Source organism: Poecilia reticulata, linkage group LG13, assembly GCF_000633615.1.
Source record: "Poecilia reticulata strain Guanapo linkage group LG13, Guppy_female_1.0+MT, whole genome shotgun sequence".
NCBI classification, from domain to species: domain Eukaryota; kingdom Metazoa; phylum Chordata; class Actinopteri; order Cyprinodontiformes; family Poeciliidae; genus Poecilia; species Poecilia reticulata.
In genome coordinates this window covers 6,228,762-6,244,569 of record NC_024343.1, presented here as the reverse complement: position 1 = coordinate 6,244,569, position 15,808 = coordinate 6,228,762, and the positions used below count along the sequence as shown (strand labels likewise).

The window sequence follows — 15,808 nt, the reverse complement described above, 5'->3', positions numbered from 1 at the left end:
TGCACAAATATTTGACTAATGTAATTATTAATAAAAAAAATGTATTTAAATTAATAAAGTTAGTTTCTTTAGGTAAATTGGGGAACCATCCATAAGCTGGAAGTAGAAGTCAAACTTGTGAATTAATTTCTTTCTCTGTGAGAAAGAAATTACTTCTGAATAGAATAAACTCTTCATACAACAAATAATGACCACTGATGCACTTTTTCAGAGACTTTATTAACAAAATAATCCAACATAACAGCTGAATTATCCCACAAATAACCTTTTTCTCTAAGTACTGACATGCAATATAACAAATGATGAAAAAGACATGAATGACATCAGACTTGTACAGCAGTTTTCAACCAGTCTTGGGTGCTTGTGTTTTAGTTTTTCTTGAGGATAAGCTCATCTGGGCCTTTGTTGGGTATTGTCATTTAAAAATAAATAATAATAAAAAAAATCATATGATATTGTGGTGTATTATAAGTGAAAAAAATGAATTTTTTATGAAGTTTCTGTTCTTAAGCTTTGCGTCTAAGAATTTAAATTAATGGCGTCCTTAACTGGGCTGCACAGTTRGTAGCACTGTTGCCTTGCAGCAAGAAGGTTCTGGTTCTGGGTTCTCTGTTGTTGTTGTTTTCCTCAACTGTCAAAGTAACTGCACAAGGCAGTCTCCTCCTTACATATGATTTTTAAGGTTTAATTATTGGCCTTTTCTTTGGCAGGTTATTGGTCGAATGTGTAAGATCATAGACAAGACATGCCTGTCACCAACTCCTACGCTGGAGCAGCACCTCATGTGGGATGACATTGCGATCCTGGCCCGCTACATGCTCATGCTGTCCTTTAACAACTCTCTGGACGTTGCAGCCCACCTGCCATACCTGTTCCATGTAGTGACTCTACTAGTAGCCACTGGGCCACTGTCCCTCAGAGCCTCTACCCATGGTTTAGTCATCAACATCATCCACTCCCTGTGCACCTGTTCACAGCTCAGCTTCAGCGGTAAGTAGCAATCATATTTGTCTGCTGATTTTTAAACATTGAAAGCTTTTCTAAAGTCAAAATCAATCTAAATACACAAAATATACACAAACTAATAAATAAGAAACTTGTGCCTTATGATAAAAAAATGTTTTGTTGTGTTAAATAATTACAGAGGAGACAAAGCAGGTTCTGAGGCTGAGCCTGACTGAGTTTTCGTTGCCAAAGTTCTATCTGCTGTTTGGCATCAGCAAAGTCAAATCAGCCGCCGTCATTGCCTTCCGCTCCAGCTACAGGGACCGCTCCTTCTCACCAGGCTCCTACGAGAGGGAAACCTTCGCTCTGTCCTCTCTGGAGACCGTAACTGAGGCCTTACTGGAAATTATGGAGGTCAGACAGATAACTATGCATCTGTTAAGCAGGATTCTGCCTCTTTGTCATAGTGGTTGATTCTCATAGAAAATGTTTTTTGAATAAATATTCACCACCATATTTTTTTATTCTTGTTCTATCCTTTTGTTTGCCACAGTAATAGTTTAGTTTACATATACCTAACAACTTTTCTTCGAGAGCACATAGCTACATGTATGCTTATTGTATTATTTCTCTTTTGACTCCAGGCCTGTATGAGAGACATCCCAACTTGTAAGTGGTTAGACCAGTGGACAGAGCTTGCTCAAAAGTATGTACCTCTTTAAGCTTTTTTTTTATGTATATAGTTTTGCTTAAGCTTTGAGGTACCTAATCTTTGTGCTTTGGTTGTAGATTTGCATTCCAGTACAACCCCTCCCTACAGCCCAGAGCCCTGGTGGTCTTTGGCTGCATCAGCAAGAGGGTGACTCATGGCCAGATCAAGCAGATCATCCGAATTCTCAGCAAAGCCAGCCCTTTGCTCAGCATAGACCGGGTAAGATCAGTCACAGTAACGTTCCATTCGGCTGCCTGATCCATCTTCATACCGTGCTGCAGTAACCCAAAAGTTATGATTATACTGCAGCAGGAGCCAATCCTTAAACTTTGACCTAATCATTAAATGACTCCACTTTCCTACCCACTTCAAACGATTTGCTAGATTTTGGAATGTAGGCAACCTAGACCCATAGGCTTCCTTGAAATGTGTTTTACTGGACTACTGCAAAGCTTCTCACTAGGATTCCTAGAAAGAGTCTGCAGAGGCTCCAGTACATCCAAAACTAGAATCCTGATGAGAAGGCACCAACATGACCATATCACTTCCATCCTCCTCTCTCTTGACTGGCTTCCCAGTTCCACCAGGATTGAATTCAAGGTTTCCCTCCTCACACACCGATGCCCCCCAACTATCAAAGAAATGCTGAACCTACAAAACACAACTTGCTCACTCTGCTCCAGTTCAGACAACACATGACAACACGATGTTCATTACACAGCACCTGATGAAACACATCAGGAGACTTTTTTTCACCAGGTGCTGTGTAATGATTGGATTGCACTGAGCTGAAGTCAATGAGAAGGACTTGTTTAGTTTCTCTTCTTTTCTAAGTGTGACAGAATGAAGCAAAATGTCACGGAGTCTTGCTTTGCTGTATGTACAGCGTCCAGGTAGTCCTGATAGATGGTGCTTGTTAAGGCATTGCAAGTTGGCAGCATATAGTCAGCGATTAAAGTCCAACCAGATAGTTTATAACAGATAAAGAGTTGCTGCACAATTGGTTTTCTGATCCTGGTGACAGTTTGTTCCTTTTGCACTCGGTTCTGCATGATCAGATTTAAAAACAGACAACAAGCTTATTTGTGGCTGGGTCTACTTCTATTGTTTTTGATTCATATCTTAATGTACTTGGTAATGGAGATAGTAAATGATATAATATGTTGTTTTTGTTATTGCCAAACACTTTTACTCTTGTGACGAAAGAATATTTTACCCTTAATGTAACATGTTGTTAAAAACTGTTAATATTGTGACTATTGGCGTCTCTCCTACATCCCTAAAGAGTCTGATTTTTGTGCTGCCCTGTGAGGTCAGTTCCCTGTCTCATGGGCATTCCCCCTCATTTCTGTGGACTGTTTTAGGGTCTGGAGAGCTGTTTGAAGGGACCCGACAATTACAACAGCCAAGTGTTAATTGAGGCCACTGTGATTGCTCTGACCAAGCTGCAGCCTCTACTCAGCAAGGTATGAAATTTATCCCTTCACCACTGTATTCAGCCATTTCTGATGCAAAATCTAATTTCCATTATTTTCATTTCATTGTGACTAGTAAAATGGAACTCTAAACTATATTCTTTCCATTTTAAAGATGAACACCAAACATGTCTGGTTTACATTCAAGGTCTACGGGCAGGTGCGTTGAGTGCCCGTCACAGTATGTTTCGAGGGACTAGCGCAGTGCGATTTGAAGTGTTTGACGCGTCAAGCACGTCCAACAAATAGGCTGGCAACAGAAAATAGTGGCCATAGTGATTCTGACTCGCCCTCGACGCGCCTCCACATAGACGTTGAATGGAAACCAGATGCGTCTGATGCTCAAAACGCGTTTGGTGTGAACACGCCATCAAGCGTCTGCATTCAAAGTGCACATGCGTCAAAACTTGAAGCGTCGGACGCGTTTTTGATGTGTGTGACCCGTTTGGTGTGAACACATCAATAGAACATCCCAAAAACCTATATGCAGTCAAAATTTGCCATCCCATAAACTGGGAGATATATTCCCCTCTGGGGTGAGAGGTCACAGGCTCCTTTTTACCTAGAGTATAAAAGCCAGATGTTCTATTTGACTGCAACATCTGTTCAGAGACGTTAAATTGACAGGTAAATCTCCTCACCAGATAGTAACACGTCTATTAGTGACACAGCAGAAAATCTTCAGTTTTACTATGATCAGTTCATGACACTGAAACAACTTTTCAGTCAAATGGCTTTCAGAATGATCAGCGCTAAATAAAATGTTTCTTTGTACATTTTGCTGCCCTCACTAACGTTAAAGTTATGGGTGACTATATGCAGGTTAAAGATAAATCCTCATATCCTGTCATTTAGAACCAACCACCAAAGCGAAAACTTGCCCATGTTGCTCTGCTACCACAATTACAAACTTTGAATTTTCTCCTAGTTTGGGAAGTTTGAATTAGGGATAATGATCCTCTTATACATATTTTTAAGTCGTTGGTAATGGGGGGCCGTCATTGTTGCTGTTAAATGATTTGCTTCCTGTGTGAATGAATATGTGTTTGCAGGACTCGCCGATGCACAAAGCTCTGTTCTGGGTGGCAGTAGCTGTGCTGCAGCTGGATGAAGTCAACTTGTACTCTGCTGGAACTGCCCTTTTGGAGCAGAATCTTCACACTCTTGACACAATGCGGATCTTCAATGACAAGGTAGAGCTTACAAGGGCTGAAAAAAGCACCGTCATAATGCCTGTATACTTTGACGTCTTGTGGTCAAAATTCATCGTAAGAAAGAGAACATTGTCAGAGAACTTGTCTGTTTTCTTTTAGGTCAAAGCATAGATGTATGAAAATAACAACAGAACTGACTGTCTTAGAATAGCTGCTAGCTTGTTTTTAGCCAGCAGAGTTTCTTCTTCCTTTGCTGTGACTGTTAGATTACTGCAGTCATTAAAATGAAATGTTCACACACTTAAAGCATTTTCATTTACTTATCAGAACTTTTCACATGAATCACTTTCATTAACTGAAATACTAAAATGCTATATTTTTACTACTTCTACACCATTCATAGAAAAGTCCTGTTAATAAAGATGGCATGGTGATATGGAGCATTTTAACCAAATCTTCTGTTTACTTCTTCAGAGTCCAGAGGAAGTTTTCATGGAAATTAGGCGTCCTTTAGAATGGCACTGTAAGCAGATGGATCATTTTGTGGGCCTCAATTTTAGTGCTAACTTCAACTTTGCCTTAGTGGGCCACTTACTCAAAGGTAAGGCCGTTTCCTTTTTCACTCTCTTGACTAATCATTTATTGTTTTATCACTTACCGGAAAAATTGTTAATGTAGTTAAATCCTAAGTTAGAAGTAAATGCTTTGACTTTTGATCAGTTCGTCCACAGTGTTTGTGAATAATTGTTGTTCATGAGCAAACAGGCATTTTCTTAGCTAGTGTCAGGTTATCTATAGTTCTCATGTTCTGCTTTTGTCCCTGCAGGCTACAGACACCCGTCTCCCACCACCGTGGCGAGGACAGTGCGGATCCTGCACACACTGTTGGCTCTAACAAGCAAACATTTGAAATGTGACAAGTTTGAGGTCAACACTCAGAGCGTGGCTTATTTAGCTGGTAAAAACCAACATGCAATACATCCTTCAGATGTTCACCTTCATTACTACATAATATTGTTTTTAAAACTGAGGACAAGCCCACACTAATGTGGCCCAGGCACAGAGAAAGTTTCACTAAGTTGTGCACTTCTATGAACTTGCAGCTCAAAATGGTTATTGCTCGGTACGCATCAAAAGTTTTCTATCATCTGCTGCTGTCTTGTTTGTGAAAGCCTTGTTGTTTCCTTATGAGGTTTGTTAGACTGTGAATAAACACAAATACGATGACCGCACCTCATATTCAGCTTATTTTGGTCATACAGAGATGACCTTTTTTTGACTACCTGTACTTTTTCTGCAGCCTTGCTCACTGTGTCAGAGGAAGTCAGAAGTCGATGTAGCCTCAAACACAGGAAGTCGCTGCTTATTTCTGAGCTGTCTGTGGACCCTGTACCTATGGAGACCTACACCAGTCACATCACCAACCCCAAATGCAGGTGTGCTAACAAATGGGACTTTGTTCTATTCCCTCCCATAATCCACCGAACCAGAATAAATGAAATGCTGCATGTTTGCTCACAATGTTTTATTTTCAGAACTGTGCAAGAGCCTCAGCCGTGGACATCGCCTCAGGTTTCAGAGCGCTACCTTTCCACCCATCATTACCCCACGATGGGCCAGATAAGCCCGCGAACGCGCAAATCCATGAGCCTGGACATGGGCCAACCATCACAGGCCAACACAAAGAAGCTTCTCGGTATTTAATCTTTCCCACATAATAATGTCCATGTTATGTTTAATATGGTGTGTGTGTGTGTATATGTATGTATGTGTATACATACAGTGGTGTAAAAAAGCAGTTAACACTTTATTTGATGGGATGTGCCTAAGACTGAGATGACATAAATGTTATGAAGATGAATGAGTCTTTATGAATGTTTATGACTGTTGTCGTGAAGTGTCATTCGGTAAAMAATGACACTTTTAATACAAGCTTAATGCAACTTTGCAACTTAAAGTGTTATTATTTATTGAATAATGTAAGGTTGAGACTTTTAATGGACTTTTAATGCGAACTTTCTTTAAAAGTGTCATTATTTACTGAATGACACTTGATAACAATTCATAAACATTCATGAAGACTTCATGTTCATAACATTTACCGTATTTTCCGCACTATAAGGCGCACCGGATTATAAGGCGCACCTTCAATAAATGGCCTATTTTAAAACCTTTTTCATATATAAGGCGCATAGAATAGACGCTTCAGTTTGGGTTGCCAATTTGTTCCGTACTCTATTATTACACATCCAGATTTGTAAAGAAGTGGTCCCCGAATACATTATATAGTAGGCTGCCCCAGTCATTGTTTCACTCACGGTGTTGGTGTTGCGATATTGTGCCCAACTGCATTCTGGGTAACACAGACCAACCGACACGCTGCCGACACAGTCTCTGTCTCTCTTCCTCCGCCCCTCCCCTGGCTTTGAATGTATTATCAAACTTTATTAACAAACCAGCGTTCTGACAACTATCCCAGCATGCACCGCGCACTTCTTCTTCTACGGGCAAAAATGAAGTCGGCGGCTGCTTACCGTAGTTGCTAGAACTATTGTGGCTCAATATTGGTCCATATATAAGGCGCACCGGATTATAAGGCGCACTGTCGGCTTTTGAGGAAATTGAAGGTTTTTAGGTGCCTTATAGTGCGGAAAATTCGGTATGTTTTCATGTCAGTCACACCCCATCAAATAAAGTTTTACCAAAAAGGTTTGCTTCCTTCCTCATTTTCTTTTTTTTTTTGCATGTTTGACACACTTCAATATTTCACAACATAAAACCAATTTAAATATTAGTCAACACAAGAAAACACAAAAGGCAATTTTTAAATGAAGGTGTCTTATTGAGGGAGAAAAAAAATACAAACCCACATGGCCTTGTGTGTAAAAGTAATCCCCCCCCCTATTAAAACAGTATTGTACTTCATAGTTTAACACAGGGCCACATAGTTTTGGATTTTTTTTCTCTTTTAATAAAAACACCTTCATTTAAAATTTTCATTTTGTGTTAATTTGTTGTATTGCTTTTAGAAATTATCTAGTACTTATTACTTTAGACCAGTGGTTTCCAAACATTTTCTGGGCCCCCCCTATGGATTACAAATGGTTGTCTGGTTGAACGATGTGTGTAAAGAGGGGAGGGGGGGCGAATGAATGTATGTTGCTGGACATAGACAACATCGGTAGCCTACAGGCTACTTGTTAAGCTTAAGGTGCTGTGTTGATATTAGCTAGTCATCTTTTAGCTAACATTACCTGCATCCAGCAGCTTTACTCAACTCAGTCTGTTAGTTTGGGGGAAAAACTGTGAAAAGTTCTTGGCGTTTTTCTGGTTTGCTGCCATGATTCTAACACACCTGCGTAGCTCTGCCAGCAGCAGCAGGTCTCCTTCACTGCTGCACAGGTGGAAACCCAGCACGAGCGTCGTAGCGCTCATGTTGCGTTTAAAGGCGCAACATGAGCGCTCCTCCTGTTTTACGGAGGCTCCAGAGAAACCTCTGTTAGTTTATAAAATATGGACTACTTATTCTTATTAAACATGGGGAACCAATATGTAGTTTTATACTTTCACCTTTTTGTCTTTCTTTTGGTTTGTTTTGTTTGTATTTCCTTCTAATTCATGTAAAGCACTTTGAACTGCCTTGTTGCTGATAAGGTGCTACTATAATAAAATGACCTTACCTTCTTTCATTAATATTTAAATTGGTTTGATTTTCTGAAACGCTGAAGTGTGGCAAACATGCAAAATACATATATGTATATTTGTGTAGATGTATAATATATATAACTTATATCTAATTGAATCTATGTGGCTCTTCAGTTGGGTTGTCTAATGTATTCACTGTCTGTTCCAGGTACTAGGAAGAGCTTTGATCATCTCATATCAGACTCTAAAGCACCAAAAAGGCCAGAGATGGAGGCGGGGATGACGACCCCCCCGAAGATGAGGCGTGTAGCAGAAAATGACTACGAGATCGGTAACAAAACGGATAAACTGAACACAATTCCACACCGAACACATCGGCAGCGTAAGACATGTGACAAAAAATACATTTACTTTCTATTGACCCACCCACTTGGGGCCTACACTTCAACCCATGAGGCCCAGCGTTATTTGAAGCGGTTCTTAAAACAAACACTTATGCTTGTGGACATACTTGCAGTGATCTGTTCTGTCTTAGCAAAATTCATCCAGTATTATAAAAGAATGTGTCATGCTGCTTTCAATGTGGCTTTTGTGTGTTTTCTATTTTTTTGTTTTCTAAACGAGCAGTTTGTAATTCTGATCTTTATTGTTACTGGTAAAGAGACACAAAGAATTGGAAATTCTCACCTGCGAAAGGTGTCTGTATCAGAGTCTAATGTTCTGCTGGATGAGGAGGTGCTGACTGACCCCAAAATCCAGGCTCTGCTGCTCACTGTGCTGGTGAGTTCTGAAGCTCAGTCCTTGTAGAGATGATGTGGTACCTCCAAACTGTGACCGTGCTTTTCAAGTTCTTCTCTTCTTCAGGCAACCCAGGTTAAGTACACCACAGATGACTTTGACCAACGGATTTTGTACGAATACTTAGCCGAAGCCAGTGTTGTGTTTCCTAAAGTTTTTCCAGTCGTGTAAGTTCTAAATACTGTATTTCTCACTTGATCAGTTCATGCACTTGAAATGACCTTTGTAATGAACTTGATTTTTGACTGGAGATGCTTGTTTTTGAGTTCCATTTTCACATTCCACACTGTGCTAGCTCATTAAAGTTAGGCTTTCTCTCACCCTAATTTGTATACAGTAAAAAGAAAAACTATTGTGTCTTTTTTTCTGGTTTTGCTTTTTCTCTCTTTTTTTTCTTCCTAAACTACCTTTCAAAATAAAAGGTACAGGTGCTGCCTCTATCTAGCCTCCTTACTGCTCAGCCTTAAAATAGCGCCCCTTAGCTACAACCATTAATTACGTAGATGGAGGAGAACATTCCAGACCAGGGGTGGGCMATCCTGGTCCTGGAGGGCCGCTGTCCTGCAACTCTTGGATGTCTCCCTGGTCCAACAGACTTGAGTCCAACAGCWRAATCACCTCCTAACTGCAGGCAGGTTCTCCAGAGTCCTGCTAACAACCTCATTATTTGACTCAGGTGTGTTGAAGTAGAGATGCATCTAAAAGTTACAGGAGACCCTCCAGACCTGGAGTTGCCCACCCCTGTTCCAGACTGTGCGGCTAAAACAATGAATAAGACCTGGAGGAGGTGACCAGTCCTGTGCATTACTGGCTACATGTTTAAGACTGAAGGCTCACAGGTGAGCCAGAACCTAGAACTACTGACAGCTTAGTGAACAGAGATCATTTAAATGGTAGAAGAGCAGATATTGGAATGGAAAACATGTTAACAGACCTGGAAATGCTAACTGCTAAGAAAATTTTGGAAATGTATCTTTACATCTGCAAATATTTAGATATTTTTATGAGAATATATATACTAAGATAACATAGATTAATAATAATCATACATACAATTAGGCTAAAAAATATTCATACCTCTGGAAAATGTAGTAACTCTCTCCACCGACCTTCTTCCAGGTCACAGCTGGGACTCTGGCTTTGTTGTCTCTGCTCCCCATCGTTCTTCCCCTCGCTGCCTCTGCTGTGTTATGGTGGTACTGCACTAAATTTCCTCCTGATTTTGTCGTTTATTCTGGATCCCATCTAGTAATCATTCGGGCAGCTAAGCCTCCATGCAGACGTGTGCCCTGCAGATCACCATGTTAGTTGACATTGTTAGTGGTGAAATCTTGGCTTCCCAGCTGGATGACTCTCACCCAAGGCTAAAATAATTTTGTGTTTTTCCCCTCCCCATGTCCAGACCAACTGCAGCCTGAACAACCACACAAAAACAAGTTTTAACCACACCTGAACGAACAAAACCTCCTTGAGCTCAGCTGCTGGGCTCCGTTCTCCTCCAGTTACGTCACACAAGCCGCGTGTTTTTTCTAGGAGAGCTTTTTCGTTGGTTCAACACTTTCAAACATTCGCCAGCTTATTAGAGACCAAGAACAACAACCAGATTTACAGTTTCACCTCAGAAAATATTTTTCTACCATTTAAAAGAACTTTCAATATGCACTTTAAACTACCAATGAACAAAGTGAAATGCCTGTTCCTGCCCTCTGTCTGACCTGTAGTTTGTGTCGAGTTTTTCTATGTGTTTGTAATGTTCCTCTCATTCATAGTATAGTTTCACTTCTTTTCAAAAAGCTGACATTTTCCTCTATCCCAGTCTCATGTATTATCATTTACTCTAACACAAAGTTCTCAAGCACATTGCCACATTTCAGTAGTCAACTTTTGACTATAGGTAACATGTTTAATTGTGCACTCCTCAGTTATAACTTATTGGACTCCAAGATCAACACTGTGCTGTCCATGTGCCAAGACATCAACCTCCTGAACCCGGTCCATGGCATCGTACAGAGCGTGGTGTACCACGAGGAATCCCCTCCTCAGTACCAGCCTTCATATTTACAAAGTATGGCATTTTGTCTTCTTCGCACCTTTACAGATGGAACGTCTTCTACAGTCATGTGATCTGAAGTGGATACATCTGCACTGTCAGCTCTTAAGTGTCACCTGTCTCATTCATTTTTATTTAACAGGTTTTGGCTTTAATGGGCTGTGGAGATTTGCTGGACCTTTTTCTAAGGTATGGATGTTTCCTTTTCCTATTATGTCTTTGTTTTGTTCTGGAGCATCCTTAGAGCTATGCAGTACTTGTGTGGCTAAGTTGGTATAACAATAAAAGAAGGAAGTGCATGTACTGTCAAATTCACATGCAGTTAAAGCAGAAAACAAACATGCATCTTCTGCTTTGGAGATTTTAGTGAGTAATAACTGCACAGTATTCAGCTACATTTCTATACTTTGACTTCATTTCTACACACACGCACACACACACACACACACACACTCTCACACTCATAGTATCAGCAGATACTATGCCACCCCACAACCACCAACCTACAACATCAGACTACTGTGTTCTTGCCTAAGTTACAACTTTTGCCAGTTTGGTGACTAGAATAATGTCTTTAATGAACTGTGAGCGTTAGACTTAATTATTGTAACCAAACAAAAGTTTCATAGAACATTAGGTCTGCTGATTGAACAACGCAGCAACATTTGTATTCTTACAAAGTGGTGATAAATTGCATTATCTAAAAAAATGAGATAATATAATTTTAGGTTTTAAATGTTACAGAAACAACATTTTTGCTGGCTGCTCATTTACGACTGAGTCAAATCCCATTCTGCTGTTTGGCTTTAGAAGCGGGTCACATGCAGAAGAGTATTTTCTGGTTGATGTTATATTGTTTATTGCATTTCTGATGAACAGGAAGTATATTTTTTATGGTTTTCTGAATCAACACTGGGTCAACTGTCCGCATTGTAAGCATTCATCTTTTTTTTCTGTCCCTGCAGCAAACACAGATCCCAGACTATGCTGAGCTGATTGTGAAGTTTTTGGAAGCGTTGATCGACAGCTACCTGCCCACAGCCGATGAAGAGAGAGGAGAGGAACAACTACGAACTCCCACATCCCCGTATCCTCCCAGCAGCCAAAGCCAGCTGAGCATCACTGCCAATCTGAACCTGTCAAACTCCATGACCTCACTGGCCACATCACAACACTCCCCAGGTGTGACCACCACCCCCCGCCCCCCTCCACCCAAACACAAATACACACTGTCAGTCAGACCTGCTTCAGAGTTTAATATTTCTTTTGGTCTAAGCTGCCTTACCCTTTAAATGTTCTTTTTTAGTTGGATAAAGAAAAATATACAACTGATTGGATTCACAAGTGAATGTTTTTAGATCTTAAATACAAATGGTAAACCATCACAGTAGTTATGAAGTCGACTGTAAAGGGGTAAAAGTTCCAGGGCTGCGCGGTGTGATGGCATGCGTAACACAGATCGCCTCCACAGCAGAGATGATGGGATTATCTACAGAGCAGATGGTTTCTTCCTATTCCTTCAGCTTCATGGATTCACTTTTATGTTGCAAGGCTGCTGTGATTGAGGTTCTTGCTTACTCATTAATTTAACTTTACCATAAAATTTTACTTGTAAGTTGTAAAAATAAATTATTAAAACTATTTGCATGACTATAAAAGTCATCATGTTTTCTTCTTTGTCCATCAAGGAGGTCATGTAGTCATTTGATTCAGGTGTTCTGGGACTGACACACACTTAAGACATTCAGGACAGTGGTCCCTAGGGTCAGGGTTAGGTTAGGGTCAGGGTCAGGGGCCACTGCTTTAGATTCTAGTGGAAGAAAGTGAAAGTACAGGGGGAATAATTMATCAGCAGCAGAACTAAAACTGACAACATTTAGCTGCAGTTTAGACTCCAAAACAGCAGGAGGACATTTTAAGAAGTTTTTTCCACACTATGTGCAGAAGGTCAAGTTAGCCGCCTGCCAGGCTAAATTAACCCTCAACATTTACAGTATGAAAGGATCTTATGATGGAATTGTTGTAGGTCAACTTAACCTCTGAYGTTTTCTATGTAGGTCATCAAGCTTGCACTGCGGGAGTCATACGCTTTGTTTTCGGTAGAATGCATCTGTCCTTCCTTTGTTCCTCCAGGTGTGGATAAGGAGAATGTCCAGCTGTCCCCCAGCTCTGCTCTGTCCAGTGGAGGACGCATTCGCCATGGGTCTGCCAGTCAGGTCCAGAAGCAGCGCAGCGCCGGCAGCTTTAAGAGACCCAGCATTAAGAAAATAGTCTGACCGCCCCTCCAGGCCGAGCCGCCAGCCTTCACGCTGCGCTCTCTGTTTACACTCTAGTTTCTCCTTGTTCTTCATTCTCGCTGCATTGGCAAAACAAGTGAAAGAAGGAGGGYGAACTGAACGCAGGCGTTTCTCTCCTTATTCTTTGACGGCAAAAGGTATGGGAGATGCTTCTGATCTCACTATGCTCTGTGTGGAAGCTTTTCCTACCTGCAGGAAGTGACGACAGGGACACTTCAGCATTACGTTGACACTGACACAGAGGGACATGTGGTTAAAGTTCCTGGTTCTGAGTCAATCAGATACACAACATGAGAGCAGCGCAGTGTGATGGGACCAACATATTCGATCCGCTTGGACATATCAGTTGCTCTCTCTACCCTGTACATATTTGACATAGACTGATGATGTACATCCAGTCCTTTATGCTAAATTTGCTGTTTTCTCTATGGTGTGCCTTTGTATGTGTTTTTCTATATTTACACTTTGTAAAGTAAAAGTCAAACCTTGCTGGACACAATAAACAGGTACTAATTATGAAGACAGGCTACTCATATCAAGCTGCCATGATCTGCCTGCGGTGATGGTCAAACAACAGTTAACCCCGATGCCTGACACTATTTACTCCTGTAGAAGTAGATGATGCTACACAAATCTTCCTGTTCTCAAAACTCTTTCCAAAAATATCTTTTTTTTTTACACTTATCCATAATATTACAAAACACTATGAAAAATACAACCATGTAAATACCTGCTAATATTTTTGGTTTCATTGCTTTTCTGTTTTTCCAATGATACATTTTTAGCAGCAAAAACATGTTATTCAAGATTTGTGTAAAGGGCAATAATCTGTAGCTCTCCAAATGCTTTTCCCCTTCGATTAGCAACAGAGCAAACGACTCGCCGGGGAACATCGGGTGTCGCATCGCACACCGCTACAGCCGACCCAGGGAGGCGGTCGTTTTGGTTTTCACCTAAACTTTTTTCGGTCTTTGTTTTTGTTTTCTTGCCATCGACAGGCAATATTATCTATTGTTTATAGATGGTAAACAATAGTAATATTGTTTATTATCTATCTCTGTGTTGGTTCTGTTTTGTTTTTTGTTTTTGACTTGTCTGCAGAACGCACAGAGATGACCGAAACAAACAAAAAAAACCTCACAAATTCATAATCATGGAGACTGGCCAGCAAACAGCAAAGCACCCATGTTCTATGAGAAGACATTCTCCGTACTTGTGCTTCTTCTTTTACCATCGCCACTTCCCCCTCACACTCCACTGTCTCCAGGAATATGACAACTATCTCTGCTTTTTCTGTAAAGCTGTGTGGCGTTAGGTTTGCAGCAGGATAATACTGAGTGTGACATGCCACTGCAGATTGTTCAGGGTTCTCAAATGTTTGGAACCCAGGTTTTGCAGTTTAGTTCTGTTCTTATGTTTTAGCGAGTATCTGGTAGCTGCTGTCCTCCATCATGGTAAAAAGATTTCCCTGCCTATGGTAAGACAGGCAGTTGAGATTAAAGAAATGCACCATGACGGCATGATGTTCATTAAGGCTGAGTTTGGGTTGGGAAAATGGAAGTAGTATTCTAAAATTGCTCCCTGTCAGCATGAAGATGGGCAGGGAGCTCCTTTAGAGACGAGGTGAAAAGGTTTCCCTGTGAGGTGTGTGATTCAGTCAGCCATAACGCGTGTTCGGAGACTGAAGTGTAATTAGTGACCTGTGGTTTAAGCAAGTTCCCACCATTTTCATTTATACATTTACACAGATCTTGGCTACTTCTACATGGAACATATGCATCTGGTTTAGTCTGAGATGTCAGTGATTAGTGCCTGCAAGTTTAGGACCCACAGATAATGTTAAATTATGCCCATCACTGTGTGTTTGATGTCAGAATTACAGAAACAGTCTCTCAGTGTTCTTGAATGAACGCTGAGTGACTTAGTTTGTGAATGTTTGGTTGTTTAAAACCCCTTAATTTTCACCCCCAAACGGGTTCATGTAAGTCAGTGGTCCCCAAACTACGGCCCGTCTCCACATTTGGTCCGGCCCCCTGAACAATACCAGAGAGCATTCAGATTTTTTTTTTTTCATATACCGTATTTTCCAGACTATAAGCCGTTTATATGTGGATTTTTCTTCAACCACCAGGGGGCTCTTTAGCAGAAAGTGAATCATTGGAAGTCAAAATTGGAAATCAAAGAAGAAAGCGCCCATTAAAACGGAATTAGGTTTTAATAGGGAATTGAAATTTGAGAATGTCGTTGATCAGTTAAATAGCATTGAGGGGAAAAAGAAGATTTTTCGGGGGGGGGAGTTAAAATACTGGGATCATTATGAGAATTGGAGGTATAGATATTAGGATCCAGTAGATGGCAGTAGTGCAACAATAATGGATGCAAGCTGCTGTTGAAATCTAAAGAAGAAGAAGAAGGAGCCCATTTTCATTTAGCACATGCTAGTAGCAACACGAAGGATCAGCACTTTCACTGTTACAGTTATCGTTCAGAAACTACCGTAATCAGTTCAGTTAAATCTAAACTTGGCAACTTTTTCTTTTTCAACCGTAATAAATGTGATATTCAGTTGACCTGTTATGACTCAAATGTTGGCTGTCCGCCTCCCTCTGCTGCTGCTGCTGCATCGCTGTGGAAAACCTGGAGCGGCAGAGATATCTGAGGCTTATATGTGTATGTTTACTGTTTTAAAAAAAAACTTTGTTGTTGTGGTTTATAGTCTGGTGYGGCTCATA

At 40.7% G+C, this 15,808-nt stretch overlaps 1 protein-coding gene across 3 annotated transcripts in view; it reads left to right on the top strand.

Moving 5' to 3' along the window:
• Window positions 1–13,596, top strand: part of nf1a (neurofibromin 1a) — a 120,065-nt gene extending 106,469 nt beyond the window's left edge. For all 3 annotated transcript variants that reach the window (XM_008425150.2, XM_008425152.2, XM_008425149.2), the window contains 17 exons: window positions 711–990; window positions 1,145–1,359; window positions 1,590–1,651; window positions 1,735–1,876; window positions 3,022–3,123; window positions 4,185–4,325; window positions 4,761–4,887; window positions 5,113–5,244; window positions 5,587–5,722; window positions 5,822–5,982; window positions 8,140–8,262; window positions 8,593–8,711; window positions 8,796–8,896; window positions 10,652–10,794; window positions 10,922–10,968; window positions 11,745–11,961; window positions 12,913–13,596. In XM_008425150.2, the coding sequence (XP_008423372.1) occupies window positions 711–990; window positions 1,145–1,359; window positions 1,590–1,651; window positions 1,735–1,876; window positions 3,022–3,123; window positions 4,185–4,325; window positions 4,761–4,887; window positions 5,113–5,244; window positions 5,587–5,722; window positions 5,822–5,982; window positions 8,140–8,262; window positions 8,593–8,711; window positions 8,796–8,896; window positions 10,652–10,794; window positions 10,922–10,968; window positions 11,745–11,961; window positions 12,913–13,055 (2,391 nt within the window). In that variant the 3' untranslated portion in view covers window positions 13,056–13,596. The remainder of the gene's footprint in view (window positions 1–710; window positions 991–1,144; window positions 1,360–1,589; window positions 1,652–1,734; window positions 1,877–3,021; window positions 3,124–4,184; window positions 4,326–4,760; window positions 4,888–5,112; window positions 5,245–5,586; window positions 5,723–5,821; window positions 5,983–8,139; window positions 8,263–8,592; window positions 8,712–8,795; window positions 8,897–10,651; window positions 10,795–10,921; window positions 10,969–11,744; window positions 11,962–12,912) is intronic.
• Window positions 13,597–15,808: the final 2,212 nt, after the last annotated feature.